General features: G+C 36.9%; 1 protein-coding gene across 3 annotated transcripts in view; it reads left to right on the top strand.

Annotated features, from left to right (window-relative positions):
- dnah10 (dynein axonemal heavy chain 10) overlaps positions 1–27,253 on the top strand; it is a 677,292-nt gene that overhangs the window by 19,193 nt on the left and 630,846 nt on the right. For 2 of the 3 annotated variants that reach the window (XM_069933473.1, XM_069933472.1), the window contains exons 4-5: positions 18,293–18,401; positions 26,638–26,753. In XM_069933473.1, coding sequence (XP_069789574.1) covers positions 18,293–18,401; positions 26,638–26,753 — 225 coding nt within the window. Of the gene's footprint in view, positions 1–18,292; positions 18,402–24,865; positions 25,077–26,637; positions 26,754–27,253 lie in introns of those variants that run through there. The other variant, XM_069933474.1, reaches the window with a different exon arrangement.

Here is a 27,253-nt window from a genome sequence, read left to right as displayed (position 1 = left end):
GAAAATGTTAACTCCATTCAGAATAAATTTATATTGTGGGATGCTATGAAAGCTTACTTGAGAGGTCAAATAATTAGTTATACTCTAAGGTTAAAAAGAATTATTTGACCGAGAGCCTTGAATTAGAGAAACAGATTGATGAATTAGAAAAGGAATTTCAGAGAGCTGTGACAGAAAATCAGAAGATAGAGTTGTCTAGATTGAAATTGAAATACAATATGTTGCAATCTTATCAATCTGAATGCTTTATTAAATGATCTAAACAATGGGGTGAGAAAGCGCATAAGGTTAAAGAAAGAACAGGTATCAAGGGTTATTAATGCAGTTTGATGAAATTCGACTGTTAGTTACAAACCTCGTGAGATTAATGATGAGTTTCATTCATTTAATAAGAAATTATATACTTCTGAGGAAAAACAGGAGAGTGGATCGATTGACTCCTTTTTATCGATGTTGAAATTGGCGGTACTAGGAGAAGAAGATATATTGGAGCTGGAGGCTCCTTTTACTGATTTAGAAATTAAATTGGCTATGTTGGAAATGCCGAATGGAAATCACCTGGTGATGACGGGTTTTTGGTTGAATTTTATAAGGTATTTTATGATGATTTATCTACAGTGTTTGGAGATGTGTTACGACAGATTAATGAACATTATGATCTACCTGAATCATGCTCTAGTGCCTTAATTACTGTAATTCCTAGGAAGGATAGAGATCCGTTGAAGGTGTCTTCATGTAGACCAATTTCTTTGTTAAATGTAGACTATAAAATAATAGCTAAAGTATTAGCGAATCGATTGGCTAAATTTTTACCTAAGTTGATACATGTTGATCAAACAGATTTCATAAAGAATAGATATGCTTCAGATAATATTCTTCTTGTGATTAGTTTGATTAATAAATATTGACAATGCTCTGACCATCCGATGGTGATATCTCTTGATGCAGAAAAGGCCTTTGATAGAGTTGAATGGAACTTTTATTTAAAGTTTTATAGAAATTTAAGTTTGGTCCTTCTTTTATTGGTTGGATTAAAGCTTTATACAATAAACCAATAGTCAGGGTATTGACAAATGGTCAGATCTCGGAACCTTTTAAATTAACTCGTTCAACTCGACAAGGTTGTCCTTTGTCTCCAGCTTTGTTTACGTTAGTAATTGAAACTTTAGCACAGTTGATATGACAAAATACACAGATACAAGGTATGAGAGTTTTAGATGAGGAGTATAAAATTAATTTATTTGCTGATGATGTACTGGTGTATTTAACAAACCCTGCTCAGTTACTTTTACACTTGAAGGAATGTTTAACACAAAATGGATCTTTATCTGGATATAAAGTTAACTGGGAAAAAAGTGAAATTTTACCAATAGGTGAAAGAGATTATTCAGTTTATAAGAATATTATTAATTTTAAGTGGACTGATCGAATTAAATATTTGGGTATAAATATGGATGTTGATTATCAATCTTTATATACATTAAATTATGTACCGTTAATGAAAAAGATCAAAGCTGATTTGATTAAGTAGAAGGATCGTCCTATAAATTTAATTAGAAGAATAAATACAATTAAAATGAATATCTTTCCACGTATACAATATTTGTTTCAGTCAATTCCATGTTTACTTAATATGAATTTTTTTTGAGATTTAAATAAAATGGTTAGGGAATTTTTATGGAAGGGTAAATTTCCAAGAGTAGCTTTGAATAAGTTAACATGGAAATATGCATTGGGGGATTACATTTATCCTATTTTCAAAATTATTATGAGGCAGCTCAACTTAAATTTATTAGTTCATTAATAGATTTGGAACGGCTCCCTAGTTGGGCTAAAATTGAGATGGCGAATATTTTTGAATTTGAAATACATCAATTTTTGTTTCGGTGGATTTTAAATTTATGACAACAATATAATGTGCCTATACTAAAACATTTAATGAAGTTATAGATGAGGAAAAATAGAACGATAGGTCCTAAGGGTAAATTATTGACTTTTAACACTTATATAATAATCAACTTAATCCTTTTTCAATGTATAATCATTGTTTATTACATTGGAAATCTAAAGGTATATAAAACTTGGGGGATTGTTTTAAAGAAGGTAAATTTTTATCCTTTAATCAAATGAGGGAAGATTTTGGTATTAATGAGAATTCTTTATTCGTTTATTATCAACTTCGATCCTTAGTAAAACAAATATTTGGAAGAGATATGATTTTACCTAAATTGACTAAATTTGAATCTTTTCTTGTGATTGTACCAAAGAAGGGATATGTTTCATTGATGTACCAAATATTACAGGAGAGTGTGGAAAAAAAAGGGATGGGATAGATTGAAGATTAAATGGGAAAAGGATATTAATCTTATTTTTTCCGAGAATGACTGGTTAGATATTTGTCATGGTAGTGTTACTAGATTGATAAATGTTCATTATGCAATGGTTAATTACAATTTTTTACATCAATTGTATTTAATACTTGAAAAGTTTAAAAAAAAGGTTTTACTGAATTAGACTCTTGTTTTAGATGTGGTAATTTGGTTGGAACTTTTTTTCATGCTGTTTGGTTATGTGTACACATACAATCTTTTTGGAAAGCAATTCAATTTTTTTTGGAACATTTGTATAAGATTAAAATACTTCTAGACCCGACAATATTTTTGTTGGGTAAGTTGAAGCCTTTGAAAGATTTGGGATTAGATAAATTTCATTTTGATTTTGTATATTTAGCTTTATCTGTAGCAAAAAAATGTATAGCAAGTACATGGAAAAATGCTAATGTGATTGATATTAATAGATGGCATAATGAGATGAAAACTTGTTTGGTAATGGAAAAAAATCACGTATGTTTTACATGATAATTATTCTTTTTTCTTAATGTGGTCTTTATATTCAGAATATTTACATTTAAATTTACCTTGATTAGATTTTAGTAAATATATTTCAGTTTTTTTTCTCTTTGGCTCTCCAAAAGAGAGCTGGCTGAGAGGGGGAGGGGGGAGGGGGTTTCTTTTTTATATATAAAATTTTGAAAAAAATTGTTCACAATATGTACTTTTTTTTTGCTGTATGTAGTATCCTTGTTGAACGAATAAATAAAGTTGTGAAAAAAAAATTATTCTATTGAAAGTTATAGGCTCTGCTTCACCACCAATGCCTTTAATTAAATTCACATCTCCAGTATCGGTCTCCTCTCCAAAATTCAAAACATTGCTTAATACAAGCGATTGGGCTGCTCCAGTATCCCGCAGGATTTTAACTGACACTTGATTGGATTCTTCTTTAACCGAAATGAAACCTTCAGTCATGAATAGTTTAAAAGTATCCCTAACTTTCTCACTCTGAACACAATAGGTGTACCACCCCTTTCTCTTTCTTCCTTTTCAGTACAGGACAATTTGCTATTCTTACAACAATGGCAAATAATACTCGAAAATTTTTCCTTCACCCATTTCTCTTCCTTTCTTCCTTTAACCTCACTTCTAGATTTTCTTTCTACTCTACTTGGATTATCAGCAGTATTCCTTTGAAAGGTTTTCCCTGGTGTACACTTAGGCTTGTGGGTTAAAGCATATTGCTCTGCGAATTTAGCCAATTCTTGCCAAGTTTTTATATTTTTCTCTGCCAAGTACACTTGAATATCATCAGGAACACAATTTTTAATCTCCTCAATCAGAATGATTTCCCTCAATAAATCAAAGTTATTTTCTACTTTCATTGCGGTACACCACCGATCAAAACACACAACCTTCCTATAAGCAAAATCCAGGTAAGATTGGGTTGCTGCTTTTTTTAAACTCCTGAACTTTTGTCTATAAGCCTGTGGGACTAGTTCATAAGATCGGAGTATAGCCTGCTTTACAAATTCGTAATCAGCTGCTTGCTGTAGAGTGAGACACGAGTACACCTGTTGGGCTTTCCCTTTAAGAACACTTTGCAGCAGGAGTGACTACTTTTTCAAAATGCTGAAAATACTGGTCTATTTCAGCTTCCTCAAATGGAGGAACCTCACTTCTCTACTGACCAGAAAACTCTCCTCCTGACCAGCACATGGGTTTTGGGCTTCTCCCTCTCCTTGGTTTAGGGTCAGCTTTAATTTAGCTAGTTCTAGCTCATGCTTCCGTTCTTTCTCTCTCTCCTCCTTTCTGCGTGCCTTACTGCTTCCCGTTTGGCTTTCTTTTCTTCCTCTCTCTCTTTTCCCTTTCTTCCTGCCTTACTGCTTCCTGTTCGGCTTTCCTTTCTGCCTCTCTTTTTTCCTCTAACTCTAGTTTTCTCAAAGTCAACTTTACTTCCTCTGAAGTTTTCTCTTTTGGAAATTGTTCTAATGCAGCTTCTTCAAATATCCCCTTTCCTACATAGTGCTTAACAATCTTTCGGGCAATTTCCTTTCTTTTCATTCCAGTTCTTACTGGAAGAAGTTTTAACTTACCAACTATAATCATCAGTTCTGACTCTTCAGCCATTTTTAAATTAACCACTGAAGGGTTAGCTATGAACTGGTTTTTCTGCTGGTGATTTAAACACTCACTGTTTATTTTTAATTTCAAGCTGGAGGTTGAGTCAAATCAGATGACTGATAACTAAGCACAAATCAATCGCCCCTAAAGCTTCCAAATTGGTTTGATCCCAGACGATTCCCCCAAATTATGTTACAAGATCAAACCAGCAACCACAAAGAAGGCAGGGGTAAAGATGAACAATTACTTTATTAACCAAAAATTCATCTTCAAACTTTAATTCAAAATGCCCCCTTTTATAACAATGCCCACTGGTTACTATGCAAATCTCTATAACAGTGTAAAACTAATAAATTCCCCAGCCTAAATATAACATATGTAATCAAAGTCTAAGCTACACTTCCAACCAGCCCACAGACAAACTTAGACACAAAACACACAAGACTCACAAAACTTCAATCTCAACTGAGATCATAAACAAAATTAGTTTGTTTGGTAAGCTGAAGCCAAAAGATCTTTGAGAGAGCACAAAATTCGAAGTTGTCTTGTGTTGCTTGCAGAGAGAGGAACTATTGGCCTGATCCGGATCCTTCTGGCTGCCTTCGGAATGTTCATCCTCCAGACCATGACTCCTGCTCTGGGCCTTCTTCCACTCCACAGGAACCCCCAGTAGTGGTTTATCGTCCAAATCCAGAAATGTTTAGATCATTTTCTGCACATGCTCAGTCTGTCTCCCACTGTCTCAGCAGTTCACCTTCACCTTGGCTCTTAAAAGCAAACTGTCACTTTTTAACATAAAACCACACAACGCATAGGCCAATAAACAACACAGAACTCTGAAACAATACCCACTCAAAGTCCAAAAGGAGTTGAGTTGGCTGTCTTGTGTATGTTGGCAGACTCCACTGGGATTTGATGGTATACCTGAATCAAATCAATCTTCGAGAAAATGTGACAACCACAAAGGGATGATGAAAAGTCCTGGAGATGTGGGATGGGGTACTGATTATGCACTCTATGGGCATTCAGGGCATGGTAGCCTCCACATGGGTGGCAATCTCCCGGTGCCTTCTTGGGAGCCATGTGGAGGGGAAATGACCAGTTGCTGTTGGATTGTCGAATGATTCACAGTTCCAGCATATGATCAAATTCAGCTTTAGCAATCTGTTGATGACTGGGGGCAAGTCGCCGAAGCTGAACTGAAATGGATGGTCCACTTGTTTGTATATGGTAGGTGACAGAGTGTTTGACCTCAGTATGCTTGTAAATTGGGCGAGTAGTCTTCAGATAATCTCAAAGAAGGGCGTCAAAATGTGTAGTTGATATCCTTGTCATGACAGACAAACTGACGTGTATCGCTGAAGATTCCATGAACTGTGAGGTTGGTAGTAGAGTCAATAAATTTATGGTATTTGACATCCAACAGTAGTCCATACTCACGTAAGAAATCAGCTCTGATGATGGATGTGTATACATTGGCAATGATTAAAAAGCTACCCAAAAATACGCCACAGGCCAAGATTAATTGTGATTCATCTTTCTCCATATGTAGGAATGGTCGATATATTGACAGCTTGTAGTTGAATGTTAGTGGAAGTACCACGGATATCAGATGTCAATGGAAGGAGAATATTAACTTCTGCTCCAGTGTCTACTACCTGGCGTTTGTCTGTTATGAGAAATCGTGGACAACTATGCACCAGGAAGACTGGCTTCTCTGCTGTTCAGCTCGAGAGCAGGGCGGCACACAGTGTTGAGCCTTATCATTGAATCTCCAGTGATACCAGCATTTGGGACTGGCGTGCAATATACGGCTGCAGCTGTGGCTCCACCCCTGATGTGAACAATACTGCTCTTTCGGGCTGTCACTGCGTACCCAGTCCATGGTGATGTGGCAGGTGAGCACCTGGACTTCGCACGCGAGTTGATCAACAGTATCTGCAGTTCCTCATTTCCAATTACTGGTTGGAAGGAGGCTCCATACAGACTGTTTGCACTGACCTGCCTGGCATAGCCACCTCTAAGAATTTGTCAGCGATCTTAGCGAGTTTGTTGATGTCTACAGCCTCCAATGTTGATGCCAGGTTCAGACGAGCATTATCAGGAAGGCGCTGTTAAAAACAACTGTTTTAGGATGGCCTCTTGCTTGCTGTCACCTAACAGCTGATACATTCGGCAAAGAAGCTGCAAACGCTTCCTCTTCCCCAACTCTTCCAAAATATGAAGGCAGTGTAAATGTTGCTGTTCTGAAGCACTAGTGCACCTGATCAACTTGGGTTTAAACTTGAAACAATCTTTGGCAGAGAAATTAAGAAGTTGTGTACTTCTTGTGACACCTCCGGTTGCAAAGAGACAATAATATATGCAAAACGGGTCTCCTGTGATGTTATGTTCCAGGTAGAAAATTGTGCCTCCACCTGCACAAGCCGTAATGCTGGGTCAGTGGGCCAAAATGGTGGTAGCTTCAAATTGACTGTCGCAATGAATGGCAGAGGTGCGTTAGTAGTCGACCGACTCACTTCCTCTGTCTCTACGTTGTCCGTCGATAAAAATAGACATCTCCCATGTAGAGAGTAGAATGAAATAGAACAGTAAATGTACATGAAACAGCAGATCACATCGGGGTCACCAATATAGAAAAAAAAACTAGTTAGTTATGAATTTCATACTCACTGCTGCTTGTACAGTGTAGAACTTCGTAGATAGCTGTTTCATGTCTGCTAAGTTGAAGTGAATTAATACTACCCTGGGTCACAAGTTCATGAAAAAAATTACGTCCCCTGGATCATTTGATCTCTATTGCCCTTTTCAAATCCAACTGACTGAGTCACCAAACTCCATTTGCCAGGTGCAGCCCTCAGATGAAATCCTTGCTACAAATTCAAACTTATCAGACCTGGCAACGCTCTTGTGAATCTTTCCTGCAACCTTTCCAGCTTAATGATAACTTTTTAATAGCAAGGTGGACAAAATTGTACACAATACTCCAAGCAGGGTCTCACCAATATCTCAAGCAGTTTTTTTAATGATGTTCCTGGTCCTGTAATCAGTACCTTGACCAATGAAAGCAAATGTCCTAAATACTAAATTGATCACTCTGTCTACTGTGTCATACTATTCATAGAACTACTGTACATAACTTTACCCTTGTCTGTTGTACTATTCACCAGGGTCCTACCATTCATCATGCAAGCCTGCCCTGATTTAACCTACAAAAGTGCAACATCTCGCACTTGTCTGAGTTAAATTGCACTTGCCATTCTTCGAACCACTTTCCACTATCCTCTAGTTAATGTTGAAATCATTAATAACTTTCTTCATTGTCCACTAATTTAGGTGACATCCTCAAATTTATTAGGCTAACTGCATTGCCATCCAAGTCACTGATATGGATGACAGCCAACAGTGGAGCCAGCTCTGATTCTTACAACATGCCAGGGAAACACACTGAGTTGTTAAAAAAAATGGTGTAGAAAATACAGAGAGAGATAGAGAGGTTAATTGAGTGGCCAAGGGTCTGGCATATAGTGTACAATATCAGTAAATGTGATGACATGCATTTTGGAAAGAAAAATAATAGATTGGTTTATTTATGAGATGGACAATAGTTATCTGGATCATAATCCATGAAATTATAAGAGCCACCAATCAATGGTAGGGAAATTATTAGAGAGGGTGCTGAGGGATAGGATTTACATACATTAGAAAAGATATGGTCAGGGGGCGTGGCGAGATGGCATAGAACAAAGACGTGGGATTCATCTTTCTCTGACTGGACTAATTAATGCCCGAAATTTAAAGATTGTTAAAATATAAAAAATGTATCAGACAAAGTTTTAAGTGTTGAAGCTACAAGAAATGAAGAGAGGAAGAGGCCAGAAGTTAAAAAAAAATTGGATATTAAAGTTGTTGGAAAAAGTTAAGAATCTGGGCATACTGTTCAGAAGAAGCATCAGGATCGATTTAACATGGATCTGAAGCCTCAGAGGACGTCTTCAGGGTAATTCGAGGGAAGGTCGACCTTTCTGAAGCAACGATCGGCAATGTGACTTGCATGGCCGAAGGTGGTGAGCTCCATGGGGCCGCATCGGGGCATGAGCGGGAGAGCGTGATTGGCAGCGTGCTGATGGACAGCGACATGCTGACTGATGCTTGCTACCGCGTGGCGAGCCCTTTGGGGATGCGCGTGACGTCATGCTTCCGCAAAGTCCTGGATCGGTTCCGAGCTGCGGGGGGACCCATTCCACGTCGTGCTGACGTGGTCGGCCCGACATGGATTGGGGTCCAAACCTGCAGCAGGGCCACCAGAGAGGACGTTTTGGTACCGGAGGAAGAAGAAGAGGAACATGTAGAATATTTAGACAAAGATAATCAAGATTGTTACCGTTGGCAACAGAGCAAGCGAAGGTAGGACCAGAACTACAAAAATGGCTTCCCCTTTTAAATCAGTTATTTCACCTACTTTAACAAATCCTTCACCTGGACCTGATGTGGTTACAATGTTTGAAGAGTTAACAAAGCAAAATAAAAATATTATGGCTTATATGGCTACTAGGTTTCATAATATAGATGAACATTTTATTGAAGTAAAAGGGAAAATATCTGATGTGTGTGGAGAAATTGCAACTATGAAAGTGGACCTTAATAAGTGTTTAATTGCAAATGAAGAAGTACAAGATAGATGTAAGAATGTTGAAGATTGAATGGATCAGATTGAAGAATCAGTAACAGGATGGGATGTTCAGAAGAATGTTTTTCTGCAAAAAATTGATTCACTGGAAAACCAAAGTTGATGAAATAATGTAAAAATAATTGGACTTCCAGAAGACATTTTAGAATTGATTTATTTTTGGTTTCAGCACATTTCCAGGGTAGATTTATTCATGCTGAATATAAGAGTAGAATATTGTCTGATCATTCATTATTATTCCTTGTGTGGGTACTGAGGTGGTTGAGACTGTTTATCAATGGAGATTCAATTAAATGTTGTTAAAAAAACTTGATTTAAGTACATAAGAGATCAAATTGTTTTTTATTTGCAAATGAATTAGGATTTGCTGCAGAGTAAATTTGTTTTATGGGATGCTTTGAAAGCATATTTAAGAGGTCAGATTATTAGTTATACAGCAAGAGTGAAAAAGTATTTGTCAGTCAAAATCTGGAAAAAGAAATTGCAATGTTAGAGAAAAAATTTCAGAAGAATTCTACTGAAGATAATAAGATACAATTATATAAATTAAAACTTCGCTATAATACTTTGTAAAAAATTATGAAAAAATGATTCAACGATGAAAGCAACGTTATTATGAATTGGGAGAGAGAGCTCACAAAGTTGAAAACTGAACAGGTATCAAGAACGATTAATGCAATTAGAAAAAATTCAGAGATTTCATATAAACCACAGGAAATTAATGAGGAGTTTAAAAAATTTTATCAAAGTTTATATACATTTGAAGGTACCCAAGATACGGATCAGATTGAATCTTTTTTTAATCTAATTTAAATTTACTGTTATTAAATGAAATGGATATCAGGGATTTAGATGGTCCATTTACTGATTTGGAACTTGAAGGAGCACTGCAATCTATGCCTGGTGGGAAATCTCTGAGAGAAGACGGATTTACAATGGAGTTTTATAAAGAATTTAATGATTTGTTATTTCCTGTATATACAGAAGTATTGAAACAAGCAACAGAAACAGGTTCATTTCCAGAGTCTTTTTCAAGGGCATTGATAACAGTTATTCCAAAGAAGATAGGGATCCTTTAAAAGTGGCTTCATATAGGCCAATATCTTTATTAAATGTGGATTATAAAATTGTGGCAAAGTTATTTGCTAATAGATTAGCTAGTTTTTAACCAAAATTAATACATGTTGACCAAGCAGGATTTATTAAAGGTAGATATCCTGCTGATAATATTACTAAATTGATTACAATAATTAATGCTTCAAGATGACAGATGAATCAACCAATGATATTTGCACTAGGTGCAGAAAAAGCTTTTGACTGGGTTGAGTGGAAGTTTTTGTTTAAGGAGTTAGATTTAAATTTGGACCACTTTTCATTGGTTGGGTTGAAGCTTTATAGTCCTGCAAGAGTGATGACAAATGGACAGATTTCATCAGCATTTAATTTGTCTCGATCAACTAGATAGAGTTCTCCTCTTTCACCAGCTTTATTTGCTTTAGTAATAGAACCTCTGGCTCAAGCTAGAAGGCAAGATTTTAATATGAAAGGAATTACAATAGGTGAACAAGAGTACAAAATTAATTTGTTTGCAGATGATGTGTTGATATATTTGTCATATCCCAAAGACTCTTTAGAACTCTTGTTAAATCGATATGGTATGCTTTCAGGTTATAAAGTTAATTGGGATAAAAGTGAGATATTACCTATATCCGATGAAGATTATACAGATTGAAGACAAATTACCAAGTTTATATGGTCTAACAAAATTAAATATTTAGGAGTTACAGTGAATAAAAAATATCAAGATTTATACAGTTTAAATTATATACTGTTGTTAAACAAGATTAAAGTTGATTTCCATAGATGGAAAGATTTACCATTAACTTTAATTGGATGAGTTAATTGTATAAAAATGAATATATATCCCCGTATACAATATCTTTTTCAGTCTATTCCAAGTGCAATATTTAAGAATTTTTTAAAGGAATTAAATTAACTAATTTGTTTGTTTTTGTGGAAAGGTAAATTGTCAAGAGTTTCTATGCAAAAATTAACATGGCGGTATGAATGAAGTGGACTTCAATGACCACATTTTCAAAATTATTATGAGGTGGTGCAATTAAAATTTATTAATAGGCTATTTGATAGAGATCAACTACCTATGTAGGCAAAGGTTGAATTGGATCAGATTTTTGAAAATAAAATGTCAATTTATTTATAAATGGAATCCTCTATTATTATAAAAGTATAAGTTACCTGTACTGAGACACTCAATGGATATTTGGTACATGTGAGATCAACTTATAGGATCTAAAGGAAAATTTTCAGCAAAATCAACATTATATCAGAATGAATTAATCCCTTTTTCTTTAAATAACCCTTACATGAAAGATTGGGAAATGAAAGGAATAAAACTGGTACAGGATTGTTTTGAATCAGGTAGATTCCTTTCATTTAATAGATTTTGAGAGAAGTTTGGTATTTCATCAAGTTCTTTTTTTGCTTACTATCAAGTTCGAGATTTACTTCGAACAAATTTTGGATGAGAATTGATGTTACCAGGTCAAACTAAATTTGAGATGTTAATTGCTGATAAAGGAAATAAGGGGTTTATTTCAGAGATGCATATGTTGTTACAAGAAAAAGTGGATAAAATGAATGTATATAAAATAAAGGAAAAGTGGGAGAAGGATTTGGATATTGTCTTGGGAAGAATGGTCTAACGTGTGTTGACAGTGTTACGAAATTACTAAATGTGAGATATAGTATGGTTAATTAAAATTTTATACATCAATTGTATTTAACACCTGAAAAGTTAAAGTTTATTTCGTCAGATCTGGTTTTAGATCTGGGGAACAGATAAGTACCTTTTTGCATTCTATTTGGGCATGTGGAAAAGTTAAAACTTTTTGGGAAAAAGTCACAAAATTTTTGAGAGATTTATTTAAAGTGGATTTGCAATTGGATCCGATGATGTGTTCATTGGGTTATATGAATACATCAATGTCAGGGTTGCAGATGGACAAACCACAATTAGCATTTATACGACTAGGGTTAGCCGTAGCAAGAAAATGTATAGCTATTACATGGAAAAGTGATGTAGAGTTGATGGCGTAGTACCAAGATGGCAGAGTGAATTACAATCGTGTTTATATCTGGAAAAAAATAACATAATCTGCAAAATAATAATTATTTTTTGTTAAGATGTGGAGTTTATATTTAGAACATATGGCTATAGATCTTAAGTAAATGATATGTACAGAGTTGGTACACCAAACAGTTAATGTTGAATACCCAGAAATTTTTTTTTAAGGCTCCGAGGGGAAGTGGGTGGGTGGGATGGGATAGTTTAGATGGGAAATGGGAGGGGGGGTGTAAGGGTTTTTTTTATTGTTGTAGTTTTTTTGTTATGTTTATCGTTTTATAAAATCTTTAAATAAAATTTTCAAAAAAATAACAAAAAGACATAGTCAGATTTAGGATAGTTATGGCTTTGCGCTGGGCAGGTCATGTCTTAGAAATTTGATTGAGATTAGAGGTGACCAAGCTGGCTGATAAGGGTTAGGCAGCGCATGTTATCTTCATGGACTCTAATAAGGCATTTGACAAGGTTCCTCATGGAAGGCTGATCCAGAAGATACAAGTGCAAAAAAAATGGTGGTGCTGCTAGAACTGCTGTAACGGCAGTGCTGCTGCTGGTGCAGACCCGTGGAGAGCAGGGAGTAAATTCTCAGCACTCCCCACATGGTCCAACCACCCAGTCTGACTACCATTGGCTCTGTATAGGCTTTAAAAGGCCTGTTAAAGGAGCCAAAGGTAGTTTATTTCAAAATCCCACGACCATGGGGTTTGGGCCCAAGATGGTCAGTAGCGGTCACGAGACGTTGCAGGTCTGGGGAAATAGAGGACTGGTGCAGGACACCAGAAAATGGGGAGATGACTTATGGGATGGTGACCATGAAGGTGGACCAGTGAGGGGCTCGAAGGCTGAAGAACCCAGGTTGTTGGTGACTCGAGGTAAGGAACCCATGTAGGTTGCGGGCTGCTGGCAATTGCAGTCAAAGGACTCACACCAGGCTGCAGACTGGTTTGAGACTGGCTGAAGGGTATCAGGTATCAGAACTGGGATGTGAGAGGGTGCTGGAGGCTTCTGATTGTGCCAGAGGTATGCCTCTGGAGCTTGGGTTGCTGATGGTTTGTACTGAAGGCTGTGTGGCTGCAGGAGCACTGGAGCCCAATCCATGGATATTCAATGATTTGGGGAGGACCTCTCCTATGCTTCTCTTTCTTTGGCTATAATGTGCGCTGAGTGACTTTTGCTGTTGGCAAATCTTTACCTTATGTAGAAATTTTGTTTAATGTCACATTTTCTTTTATTACGTGACAATAAAATAATCTTGAATTGATAGTTTGGATTCAAAATTGGCTGACTCATGGAAGACAAAGTAGTGGTGGAAGGATGGCCTATGATCACTGATGTTCTGCAGGGATTGGTGTTGGGGCCCCTGTAGTTTGTGATATATAAAAATGACTTGGATGAAAAAGTAGGTGAGTGGGTTAGTGAGCTTGCAGTTGATGCAAATATTGGTGGAGTTGTGGACAATGTAGAGGTATCAAAGAACACAAAAGGATACAGATATGGGCAAAAAAATAGTAGATGAAGTTTAATCTGTCCAAGTGTGGAGACTCTGCCTCCTGCTGGTCAGTCAATCTTCTACTCATACTGGTATCTTTCCCATAATGCCATGGGCTCTCATCTTGCTTAGCACCCTCATGTGCAGCACTTTATCAAAGCCATTTTGAGGATCCACAGCCACTGACTTTCCTTTATGTTCTTCTCGTTATTTCCTCAAAGAATCCCAACAGGTTTGTTAGGCAAGATTTACCCTTCAAGAATTTTATTTTACAACATGCCTTCAAGTACACTGAAACCTAATAATAATAGATTCTTAACAACCACTGAAGTCAGGCGAACTGGTCTATAATTTCCTGTTTATTGCCCCCTTACTTTCTTTAAGAATGGAATGATATTTGCAATTTTCCAATCCTCTGGAACCATTCCAAAATCTAGCAATTCTTGAAAGATCACAACAAATGCCTACTTAAACTCTGTTATGTAGTTCATTTGATTGATGCACTATCAATAATTCAAAAGACTCGAGCTACTGGTATCTTTCCCATAATGCTATAGGCTTTTATTTACAATAAACTTGAAGGTCATCCTGCGCTGTGATCCAGGCTTTCTGGGGAGGGGTTATGATGTTGGAGCCTTTATACAGGGTCAAGAGGCAGGAGCCACAGGTACAGTCACAGAGCCAGATTAATGAGCGTACAGCAGTTCACCACACTGATACAGGTGATTTATCCACCTTCAGATCTTTAAACTTTCCCAGCGCCTTCTCCTCGGTAATATCAACTACACACACTTCTGCCTCCATGTGGCTCGGTACGACAATAACACCATCTACAAATGTTGTGTACAGTTTTTTTTTCTCGCATTACCAGCAAGTTGTAACAAATGGGCCACAGGAAAAAGAATCTCAAGGTTATATGTGATGTCATATATGTACTCTGACAATAAATCTGAAATCTGACACTTGACCTTTTGGCATGCTGCTGGTGTCTTCCACAATGAAGACAGATGAAAAATGCTTATTAAGTTCATCCGCCATTTCTTTGTTTCTCATTACTATCTTCTCAATGTCATTTTCCAATGGTCCAATGTTCACCTGTCTTTTGCTCTTTATGTACCTGATGAAACTTCACATTCTCTTTTATGTTGTTGGCTATCTTACATCCGTATTTCATATTTTCTCCTCTTATTGGTTTTTTAGTTGCCTTCTGTTGGCTTTTAAAAGCTTCCCTATCTTCTTGCTTCCCACTAATTTTATAAATCCTCTCTTTTGCTTTTATGCTGTGTTTAACCTCCATTGTCAGCTTTGGTGGCCTAATTCTCCCTTTTAACACTTCATTCATGGGATCAATTTGTCCTGTGCCTTCCGAGTTAATCTGAGAAACTCCATCAACTGCTGCTCCAGCATCATCCCTGATGGTGTCCATTTCCAATCAATTTTGGCCAACTCCTCTCTCATACCTTTGTAGTCCCCTTTATTCCACTGGTGTACTGACACATCTGATTTTAGTTTCTCCCTCTCAAACTGCTGGGTGTATACTCTCATATTATGATCACTACCTTCAGCTCCCTTTTTAACTCTGGTTCATTTTACACGACCTAATCCAGAATTCCATTTCCCTGATAAGTTCAGTTACAAGCTGTTCTAAAAAGTTATCCCAAAGGCATTCAATAAATTCCTTCTCTTGGGATCTAGCACCAATTTAGTTTTCCCAATCTACCTACACATTGAAATCCCCATGACTATTGCAACATTTCCATTTTTGCATGTCTTCTCTATCTCCCTCTTCAGCTTGCATGCCACATCCTGGCAACTGCTTAGAGGCCTGTATACAACTCCTACCAGGATCTTTTTACCCTTTCACTTTCTTAATTCTACCCACAGGGATTCTATATCTTCTGAAGCAAAGACTCCTCTTTCAAAGATCTGATTGCATTTTTTACCAACAGAGCCACCCCTTCCTCACCCTCCTGCTTGTCCTTCCGATACACTATGTATCCTTGGCTGTTCATTTCTCATCAGTGGACTTCTTTCAGCCACGACTCAGTGATGCCCATAATGTCATACCTGCCAACTTCCAGCTGTGCCACAAGATCATCAACCTTATTTCTTATATTGTGGGCATTTAAATACAAGGCCTTCAGTGCTATATTCAGCACTATTTTCAATTTGTTTCCCAAGTATCACAAGTAATCCTATGTTTGCAATTTTGCCTATTGATGTTTATCCTTCCTCATAATCTCACTACACAGTGCATCTACATGTTTATCATCTGTCCTTTTCATGGCCCTCTCCTCAATCCCATTCTCCTGCCAGTTTAATTTAAACTCTCCCCAACAATTCTAGCAAACCTCTCCTTCAGGATATTGGTTCACCCACCAGGATATTGGTCCCCCTGCAGTTCAGGTCAATATGTCCTTTTTGTACATGCCATACCTTCCCCAGAAGAGATCCCAATGATCCACAAATCTGAACCACTGCCCACTGCACCAACTCTTCAGCTATGCATTCATCTGCAACATCTTCCTATTCCTGGTGTGTGCCACAGGCATCAATCCAGAGATTCTCACCCTTGAGGTCCTGCTTTTTAGCTTTCTTCCTAATTCCCTATATTTCCTCTTCAGAATCTCATCCTTTTCCTATCTATATCATTGGTAATAATGCAGACCAATACATCTGGCTGCTTACCCTCCTACTTGAGAACTCAGTGGACTCAATCTGAGTCATCCCTGACCCTTACACCTGGGAGGCAACATTTCATCTGGGCGTCTTGATCTTCTCCACAGAACCTCCTATCTGTTCCCTTAATTATTGAATCCCTAATCACTACATCTCCTCTTCTCCCCCCCCCCACCTCTTCTGAGCCAAAAGGCCAGATTCTTTGCCAAAGACCTAACCACTATGACATGTCCGTGGTAGATCATCTCCTTGGTAGATCCCCCCCCCCCCCACCAACAGTATCCAAAACAGTATACTTATTGTTGAGGGAAATGACCACAGGAGTGCCCTGCGTACTTATTCTCCTTCCCTCTTTTAACAGTCATCCAGTAACCTGCTTCTTAAGTGTGACTGTCTCCCTATAGCTTCTCTCTATCACCCCATCTGCCTCCTGAACAATGTGTTCATCCAGCTCCAGTTCCCTTACATGGTCTGTGAGGAACTATGCTGGATTCACTTCTTACAGGTGTAGTCATCAGGGATACTTGTGTTGTTCCAGATTTCCCATATCGTGCAATTGGACCATGCTGCTGCCTGGCTGCCATCCCCACTGCTCATTATGTAGAGATCTTACCTTATCTGTAGCAAATCCTCAGCCTCTGCTTCCTGAAGCCTCTTGAAGCATCTAAATTGCTACTCTCACACTGGGACACTCTCACACTGCTCCATACAGGGCTGCTGTGTAAATCTGCATCAACAGATGCTGACCAGTCACTGAGGTTTTCGGATCACATCAATTTAAATTATCCTGAAACAAAGCAGCGCTCCCAATACTCATTTGTATCAACAGACTAACCAATCTTATGAGATTGCATCTGGAGTGTTGTGTGCAGTTCTGATCTCCCTACATGAGAAAGGATAGACTGACTTTGAAGGCTGTGGAGAGAAGATTCTCCAGATTGATTCTGGAAATGAAAAGTTTAGCTTATGAGTAGAGATTGAATAGACTGAAACTATGCTCTTTGGTATTTACAAGGACAAGGAAGGATCTTATTGAGACATATAAAATTCTGGAAGGAATAGATGAGATAGAAGTAGAGAGGTTATTACCACTGGCAGGTGAACATAGCCTCAAGATGTGTGGAGTAGATTTAGGATGGAAAGGAGAGGAAATGCTTTTCCCAAAGAGTAATGAATACATAAAATTCTCTGCCCAAAGATACAGTGGAGACTATCTCATTGAATGGATTTAATGCACAGGTAGATAGACTTTTGAAGAATGGTGAATTAAAGGTTATGATATACAGGTGATTTAAGGGGAGCTGAGTCTACAACCAGATAAGGCATGATGAATAATGAATGGCAGAGCTGGCTTTAAGGGCCAGGTGATATCCTCCTACTCCTTATATAGCACTAGTAGTCAGCCTCCAAACTGAGTAACAACTCTGTTCCCTAGCTTTCCTTAATGTTTTAGGTTATGCTTGATCACACCCCATAGATTGGGGGTGCGGTTATCACAACAATAATACAGCACCAGCAACCCAGGTTTGAATCTGGTGCTATCTGTAGGAAGTTCCGATGTTCTGTGTGGATTTCCTCCAGATGCTCTGATTTTATCCTACCCTCAAAATTGTACAGGATTGGTAGTGTAATTGAGTGGCACGAGTTTCACGGACCAGAAGGGCCTTCTATTATGTTGTAATGTTAACATTTATCTACCTTTATGCATTTTCAGACCTCTAGTGTCCCCTCTTCTGTAATGTAGTTTCTTTAAGACACATTATTTACTTCCCCTAAGTTCCCTTGACTCCATAAATTTCTCCATTGTAAATCTTTTGTTCTTCATATTTCAGAAAATCATAACTCAGTCAGTGGAATATCCGATGCTCCATGTTTCACTTGAAAAAATTCCTCAGGAGTTTATGAATAAGGATACATTCTTTTTTCTCCGAAACAAAAAAGGTAGGTGTCTTTATAATATTGCTGTGGATTGAGTTAAAGAAGAAAGTCTGCAGATGCTGGGGTTGAATGCAATACACAAATGTGCTGGAGAAATTCAGTAGGTCACACAGCATCTATCAGAAGTAAAGGATAACCATATATAGTGCCCTCCATAATGTTTGGGACAAGGACACTTTTTTTTTGACCCTTTGCTCTACAGTTTGAAATTTGTAATCAAACAATTCATATGTAATTAAAATGGACATTGCAGATTTTATTCAAGGCTATTTGTATACATTTTGGTTTGATCATGTAGAAATTACACTACTTTTTATGCATAGTTCCCTCATTTCGGGGCACCATAATGTTTTGGACATTCGACTTCACAGGTGTTTGTGTTTACTCAGGTATATTTAATTATTTAATTGGTGCAGGTAAGCGTTAGACTTGTTTCTAAGCTTTTGATTATCTTTGGAGTCAGTAGAAACCATTTTCAACCCGAGTTGTGGCAATGCAAGTCAAAGAAGCCATTCTAAGGCTGAAAAACAAGAATAAAACAGTAAGAGACATCACCCAAACCTTAGGATGACCATAATCAACTGTTTGGAACATCATTAAGAAGAAAGAATGTACTGGTGAGCTCAGTAATTGCAAAGGGACTGGTAGGCCAAAGAAGACTTCCACTGCTGATGGCAGAAGAATTCTAATCATATCGAAGAAAAATCCCCAAATGTATGTCCAACTGATCAGAAACATTCTCAGGAGGCAGGTGTGGATGTGTCAATGACGACTGTCCTCAAAAAACTTCATGAAATACAGAAGTTACACTACAAGATGCAAACCATGGCAAAGGTGGTATGCTTTGGATCTTGGGTAGTTCCTTTACGTCTCCACACTTTGCTCTTTCCATCACTCTGACACACGTTAATCTTGGTCTCCTCTGTCCACAAGACCTTTTTTCCAGAAACCTGCAGGCTCTTTTAAATACTTGTTGACAAACTGTAATCTGGTCATCCTTTCTGTGCCTAACTAGTGGCTTGCATGTTGCAATGTAGTACAGTTGATGTAGCAGTTAGCGCAACACCTTTACAGTGCCAGTGATTGAGACTGGTGTTTGAATCCCGTGCTGTCTATAAGGAGTTTGAACATTCTCCCCTGCCTGGGTGGGCTTTCCCTGGAGGCTCCAGTTTCCTCCCATTGTTCCAAAAATACCAGGGATGTAGGTTAATGGAGTGTAAATTGAGTGGCACAGACTGATTATAAATTAATTAAAAAAAAGTCAATGTCTCATCTTTCTTGCACAAACTTTAACTGTGAATGTTTATGTATCTATCCTTTGAATTACCCCAGTATAGGTAAAAGTGATTTTATATAGATACTATCATTGGTGTATCTTATGTACATGTTTGGCTGTAGCTGGTTAGAACTTCAGCACATATGTTCTTTGTATTTCTGTGTCTGAGAATAAACTCATTATCATTAACATGGGGATCAGTGGAGAAATTGAGGAATTCTCAAAATTGCCATAGATATTAATAATTATCAAAGAGATCATGGAATTTTAGCTTTTGTGGTGAGAGGCTTATGGGTAAAGTGGAAGATACTGTGTTACAGCTAACATGAACTGTGTGCAGCTCAGGACACCACGTGCTAGAAAATACATTATGGCCATGGAAGGAGGCAAAGCTTGTTCACCAGAGTGTTCCCAGGGCATTCCCAGGGCCCAAAGGTTAAGATATAAGAGGTGGGATTACCAAACTATCTGGTATTCCCCTGACATTAGAAGATTAAGAGTTCACTTGGTTGAAGACTTACATCTTGAAAGGTCTGGTTATAAATTCATGTTAAGACATCCAGCTGTGCTTAAAATATTTATACCCGGGGAGCAAAACAGACTGTTCTCTGATCCGGAGGAAACACAAGAATTCGCAGAACGTTTGCAGGACAGAAGAAGAGCTGAAGAGATGTAACAAGAAAGAAGAACAGCGATAAAGTATACATAAAGATGTAAAAACAATGTTTATGTAAAGAACTAAAGAGGGAAAAGAGAAGGGAAGGAAGGAAGTAAGGGGGAAAAAAAAGAGAGAGCTTTGTTATATGTGTGTAAATAAAAAAAAAAGTTTTTTCTGGGGGGTACTGAGGGGAGAAAGAATAACCGTCACTGCAAAATCAGTTGACAAGCGTCAACAAGATCGCAATCCAAATGGAAAAGGGAGTTGTGGTTGCCCAGCAAGGGATAAGGGACAACTCAGAGGTGGGGGGGGGGGGAGGATTTGGGGAGGTATTATTGGGTGTGGGAATTGTTGGGGTATTTCATGTTTTAAATGTGTACATTGAGTTTAATAAGGGATAACTAAAAGATGAAAATGGGAAAAAGGGGGATGGAGGTGGCGAGGAGGTGGAAAAGAGGTGTAAGCAAGATATAAGATGGCCATGTTGAACTATATGACTATAAACATTAATGGAATACAAAACCAAATTAAAAGGAAGAGGCTACTAAATGAAGAAGGAAAAAATAGATATAACATTTGTGCAGGAAACGCATCTAACTGAAGTGGAACATAACAAATTAAAGAGAGACTGGGTAGAACACGTAGCAGCAGCATCAGATAATTTAAAAGCTAGAGGTGTAACCATATGTTAACAAAAATGTACCAATTAAAATAGAGGAGGAAATAATAGATAAAGTGTCAGGTATACTCAGAATTTTGGAATTTGCTCAATATATATGCACCTAATGAGGAGGATCTAAAGTTTATGCAGGATTTTTTTTGAAGATTACAGACACACAAGGAAATATATTGAAAGGAGGGGATTTTAACCTTAATTTGGATCCAATGTTGGATAAAACTGGACAAAATACAAGCAGAAAGAATAAAGTAGCCAAATTTATGGTTAAATCAATGCAGGAAATGAAAATAATAGATATATGGAGGAGGCAACACCCAAGAGAGAAGGAATATTCATATTATTCGAGTAGGCATAAAACATACTCAAGAATTGATATGTTTTTGTTGTCGGCCCATATTCAAGGGAGAGTTAAGATAACTGAATATAAAGCTAGATTACTATCTGATCATTCACCCCTGTTATTAGCAATAGAACTGGAGGACATCCCACCAAGAACATATAGATGGAAGTTAAACTCCATGCTACTTAAAAGGCAGGAATTTAGAGAGTTTATTGAACGCCAAATTAAAACATATTTTGAAATAAACACAGAATCAGTGAAAGACAAATTTATATTATGAGATGCAATAAAAGCCTTCATTAGAGGACAGATAATAAGTTATGTAACTAAGATGAAATAGAGCAGTTGGAAAGGGAGTTAGTCAGTACAGAAAAGGAACTAGTAAAAAGGAATGATATAACAAAAAAGAGAGAATTGGTGGACAAAAAATAAAATACGAAATATTACAAACGTATAAGGTGGAGAAGAACATAATGAAAACAAAGCAAAAGTATTATGAACTGGGAGAAAAAAAACACATAAAATATTAGCCTGCCAACTTAAAACAAACAAGCTAAATGAACTGTATTGGCATCAAGGAGAAAGCACAAACAAATTATATATAACCCAACAGAGATTAATGAAAACTTTAAGGGATTCTATGAACAATTATACCAAACTGAGAATGAGGGGAAAGAGGAACAAAACAAATTAATAAAACCATTTGAAATATAGGAAGTACAGGATATATTAAAAAAGCTGCCGAACAATAAAATGCCTAGAATTCTATAAAACATTTAAAGAGTTATTAATTCCTCCTCTCCTGGAAGTAATGAACCAGGTAGAAGAAACACAAAGCTTGCCAGATTCATGTAAGACAGCAATAATTACAGTAATACCAAAGACGGGGAAGGATCCATCAACACCAGCATCATATAGACCAATATCTCTACTTAATTCAGATTATAAGATAATAGTGAAATTATTAGCTAACAGATTGGCCGATTGTGAACCAAAAATAGTAAAACAAGATCAAACTGGATTTATTAAGAAAAGGTGAACAGCAGATAATGTCTGTAAGTTCATTAATCTAATTCATGCAGTTCAAGGAAATAAGAAACCAACAGTGGCTGTTGCTTTAGACGCAGAAAAAGCCTTTGACAGAGTAGAGTGGAACTACTTATTTAAAGTATTACAGAAGTTCAATCTACCTGAAAAATATATAAATTGGATCAAAGCATTTATAATGGACCGATGGCGAAGGTAGCAGTAAATGAATGTGTATCAAATCAATTTAAATTAAGTAGGTCAACTTGACAGGAATGTCCATTATTCCCCTCATTGTTTGCCTTAGCAATAGATCCTTTGGCAGAACTGATAAGAATAGAAAATAAAATAAAAGGGATAAAGATGAAGGAGAAGGAGTATAAAATCAGTTTATTTGCAAATGACATCATAGTATACCTAACCGAACCAGAGATATCAATAAAAGAATTACTTAAGAAATTAAAGGAATATGGAGAAATATTGGGGTACAAGATCAACGCAAAGGAAAGTGAAGTGATGCCAATGACTAAGGTGGATTATACAGAATTAAAAAAAGAATCACCATTTAAATGGAAAACACAAGCAATCTGATACCTAGGTATCAGGTTAGATAATAACTTTAGCCACTTGTACAAACTAAATTATCAGCCACTAATAAAGAAATTGCAGGAAGACTTACAACATTGGAAAGAATTATCGCTAATGTTGATAGGGAGGGTAAACTGCATTAAAATGAACGTGTTCCCATGGATACAATACTTATTTCAAATGTTACCAATTCCCTTAAGAGAATTTTTTTTTAATGAACTAAAGAGAATAATAAGGAAATTCTTGTGGAAAGGGAGGAAACCGAGAGGTATAACCAAAGGTGGTTTGTAGTTATCAAACTTTAGAAATCATTACAGAGCCACACAATTAAGGTATTTATCAGATTTTTACCAGATAAGTGAAAAACCAGATTGGACTAAGATAGAACTAGATAAAATAGGAGGGAAGGTACCGGAACATATACTTTATAAGTGGGATGAAAAGTTGGTGTAATATAAAAGCTCACCTGTATTGCATCATTTACTTCTTTGGCTTGGCTTCGCGGACGAAGATTTATGGAGGGGGTAAATGTCCACGTCAGCTGCAGGCTCGTTTGTGGCTGACAAGTCCGATGCGGGACAGGCAGACATGGAAGAAGATCCACTGAGAAAGGAAAAAAAATGAATTACCAAATACCAAAATTATTATTGTCGTAAAATCCACTAATCCCTTTTACAATAGTTAACCTTTCCTTTAGAGAATGGGAGGGAAAAGGAATCAAAAGAATAGAAAATTGTTTTTTGGGAAATAATTTATTAAAATTTGCACAGTTGAAGTACAAATGTGGAATAACTCATGGTGCAATGTTTGCATATCATCAACTGAAAGCTTATTTAAAGGACAAATTGGGAAACAGCTTGAGATTACCTGAAGGAAGCAGCTTTGAATATGTGATTACAGACACAATGATAATTAAAAGATTTATAATGAACATGTACATCAAGCTGCAAGATAAGGAAAATGATGAAATAAGCTATAAACCCAAATAAAAGTGGGAAAAGGATCTTTATGATAAAAAATAAAAAATGGGAAAAGTTATGTTCTGGAACTATGAAGAATATAATAAACGCAAGGTTACGCATGATACAATATAATTGGTGTACAGGTTATATCATGCCCCAAAAGTTAAAAGAATGGGATTCAACATTATCAGATAGATGTTTTCGCTGTAAGAAGGAAATGGGAACAACAGTACATGCAATTTGGGTATGTACGAAAGTGAATACGTTTTGGGAAGAACTAAATCAGATATTAAATAAAATCACAAAAAAATAACATACCAAAATATCCAGAGATCTTTCTTTTAAGTAACATAAGAAGTAAAGAATTAGGCCTCAAATTGGATAAAGCGCAAAAAAATTTATTATGATAGCCTGAGCAGTAGCAAAAAAAAATATAATGTCAACTTGGAAAATGGAAGAGAGCATGAGAATACAGCAATGGTACATGGAAATGAATAAATGTATTCCATTGGAAAAAATAACATATAATTTAAAAAATAAAGTCACGTTGTTTGAACAAATTTGGGAACCATACGTGGAACATAACAGAGAGAGCTTGCCTCCGACCTCCATCCCCTAAAATGAGAAGAAGACAAAACGACTAGATTCAGTGTGTAACAAATAGATGATGCATTTTTCTTGTTTATTTTCCTTTGTGTGAAGATATTGGTTTATGGTTTTATTGTAATGTATATGTTGAATATTTATTGATTTTGGAGGGGGATGGGAAGAGGGGAGGGAGGGAAAGGGGGAAAAAAGGGAGAAAATGCCACTGTGTATATTTAATGAGAAACACTTGTACATATTTTGGTTAATATGGTTCACAGTGTGAAAAATAAAAAAAAAATTAAAAAAATGGTGACATGTATGTTCCAGTTTGCCTATTGCAGCAACAGGTCTAGGTGGATGCCATCTTACTAGCCCTACACAAAGCCCTGGAACACCTGGACAGCAAAGATGCATACATGAGGTTGCTCTTTATCAACTACATTATGGCATTTAACACCATCATCCCCTCAAGACTGATAAGCAAACTCCAAGTCCTGGGAGTTAACACCCTACTGTAATTAGATCATGGATTTCCTCACCTCCAGACCACAGTGAAGATTGGTAAGAATATTTCCTCCACAATCTCCTTCAGTATTGGAGCACTATAGGGCTGTGTTCTTATCCCCCAGCTCTACTCACTTTACACCTACGACCTATGACAGTAACACCATCTATAAATTTGCCAACGATACTATGGTAGTGTGTTGTATAAAGGAAGGGGATGAGTCAGCATACAGGATGGAGATTGAAAACTTGGCTGAATGGTGCACCAATAATAACCTTGCACTCAATGTCACCAAAACTAAGTAGCTGATTTTTGACTTCAGGAAAGGAAAGCCAGAGGTTTACAATCCAGTGATCATTGGGGATCAGAGGTGGAGAGGGTGAGCAAATTTAAGTTTTTGGCAGTCACTATCTCAGAGTCACTATTTCCTGGATCTAACCAATGGAAGAAAGCACATTAGCACCTCTACTTCCTCAGGAGTTTGAGGAGGTTTGATATGACACCAGAAACCCTGTCAAATTTTAACAGAGATGTGGTGAAAAATGTGCTGACCAGCTGCATTACGGTCTGGTAAGGGTACATCAATATCCTTGAGTGTAAAGCCCTCCAAAAAGTAGTGGAAATCACAAGCAAACACTCCCCACTATTGAATACATCTACAAGGAACACTGCTATCGGAGAGCAGCAGAATCGTCAAAGACCCACACCACCCAGCACACGCTCTGTTCTCACTACTGTCATCAGGAAATAGTGTTGGTGCCACAAGACTCACTCTACCAGGTTCAGGAACTGCTGCTACCCCTCAACCATCAGTCTCCTCAATGACAAACTTGATCAGAGATTCATTTAAGGATTCTTACTTGTGCACTTTATTGATTGTCTTTTTTATTCTCTCTGTATTGCACAGTCAGTTTGTTTACATTTGTTATCTGTTTACAATTCTGTTTTTTTTTGCACTACCAATTAGTGGTAATTCTGTCAATACATATGAAATCAGGTTTGGATCTGGAGCTCGGGTTGCTGATGAATCGAACAGTAATCTGAGTGACTGCAGAGGCTATGGGAGGTGCTGGAGGCAAACCCATGGTCAATCAGGGTCTCTCTTTTGTTTCTCTTTTACTGCAAGGAGCACTGGGTAATACTAATGGTGACTCTGTCTGCTTTACGGCAGGAAGAAGGCAATTTCGTGTAATATTACATATTCAGTACTATTACATGACAATATTAGAATCTTGAATCTTGATCATGTGTGTTTTCCTCTTGGTTGCTTAGTTAATTGGCTGCTGTAAATTGCTCCTAGTGTGCAGGTGAGTGATAGAATCTGGGGGAATTGAAGAAAATGTGGAGAGAATAAACATAGGGTTACTGTAAAATGGGTGCTGAATGTTTGGTATGGACTCGATGACAGTGCAGCACTCTATTCTTGATTACAGGCACAAGGCTGTGGAGTAGGATTCAGACCTGCAATGTTCTGATTCACGGATTAAAGATCACTGACTGCTATTATCCTGGATATTTCTTTGTGATTTTTGTTTTGATTCTGAATGCATTAGAAAATTTACAGAATACTACGTATTGTCACTTTCTTGTACTTAAATGTTCATGGTGTCTCTCCAGAAACCATTACTGAACCTAATGACATGAAGGAGACCAATTTACTAATGCCTAAAATGCTGGAGTTTGGCATGCTGAATGGAAATTCTTTGTTGATGTTACATCAAATTTTAACACAGGTAAAACCATAAAATCACCAAATGATTGGTACAATGTTGTTAGAAATGCTGCTTTAATAACATTTATGTCAGTGGAAATTACTAGGTAAACAATAAAACAGAAGGAACTAAATCTAAGCATGACAAAGTTTTATAATGAAATGATTGGATGGTTCACCTCAATGGTTTATGGATGATTAGTTGAATTATAGAAAATATTTTATTACAAGGTTTTGTTAACCATTCAATTGAAATTTATTCCATTCCAAATTATATTTTCACATATTCTATAATAACTTAAAAAATGGTCAGTGAATTTAATAATTTCTTTAAGTATATTCTCCACTCTTATACTTGGTAACTTATCGCCAACTTTGAAGGATTTAAAAAAAAATTTCAGCATTTAGACATGATTATTTTGTGGACTGTATATTATTTCTTTCTGTATGTTTTGATAACTTTATTTATTCGTTCAACAAGGTTATTACATACAGTAAAATAAAGTACATATTATGAACAAT

Source organism: Narcine bancroftii, chromosome 4 (genome assembly GCF_036971445.1).
Source record: "Narcine bancroftii isolate sNarBan1 chromosome 4, sNarBan1.hap1, whole genome shotgun sequence".
Classification (NCBI taxonomy): domain Eukaryota; kingdom Metazoa; phylum Chordata; class Chondrichthyes; order Torpediniformes; family Narcinidae; genus Narcine; species Narcine bancroftii.
Note: the sequence above shows the minus strand (reverse complement) of the source record. Positions and strands in the feature narration are given on the sequence as shown.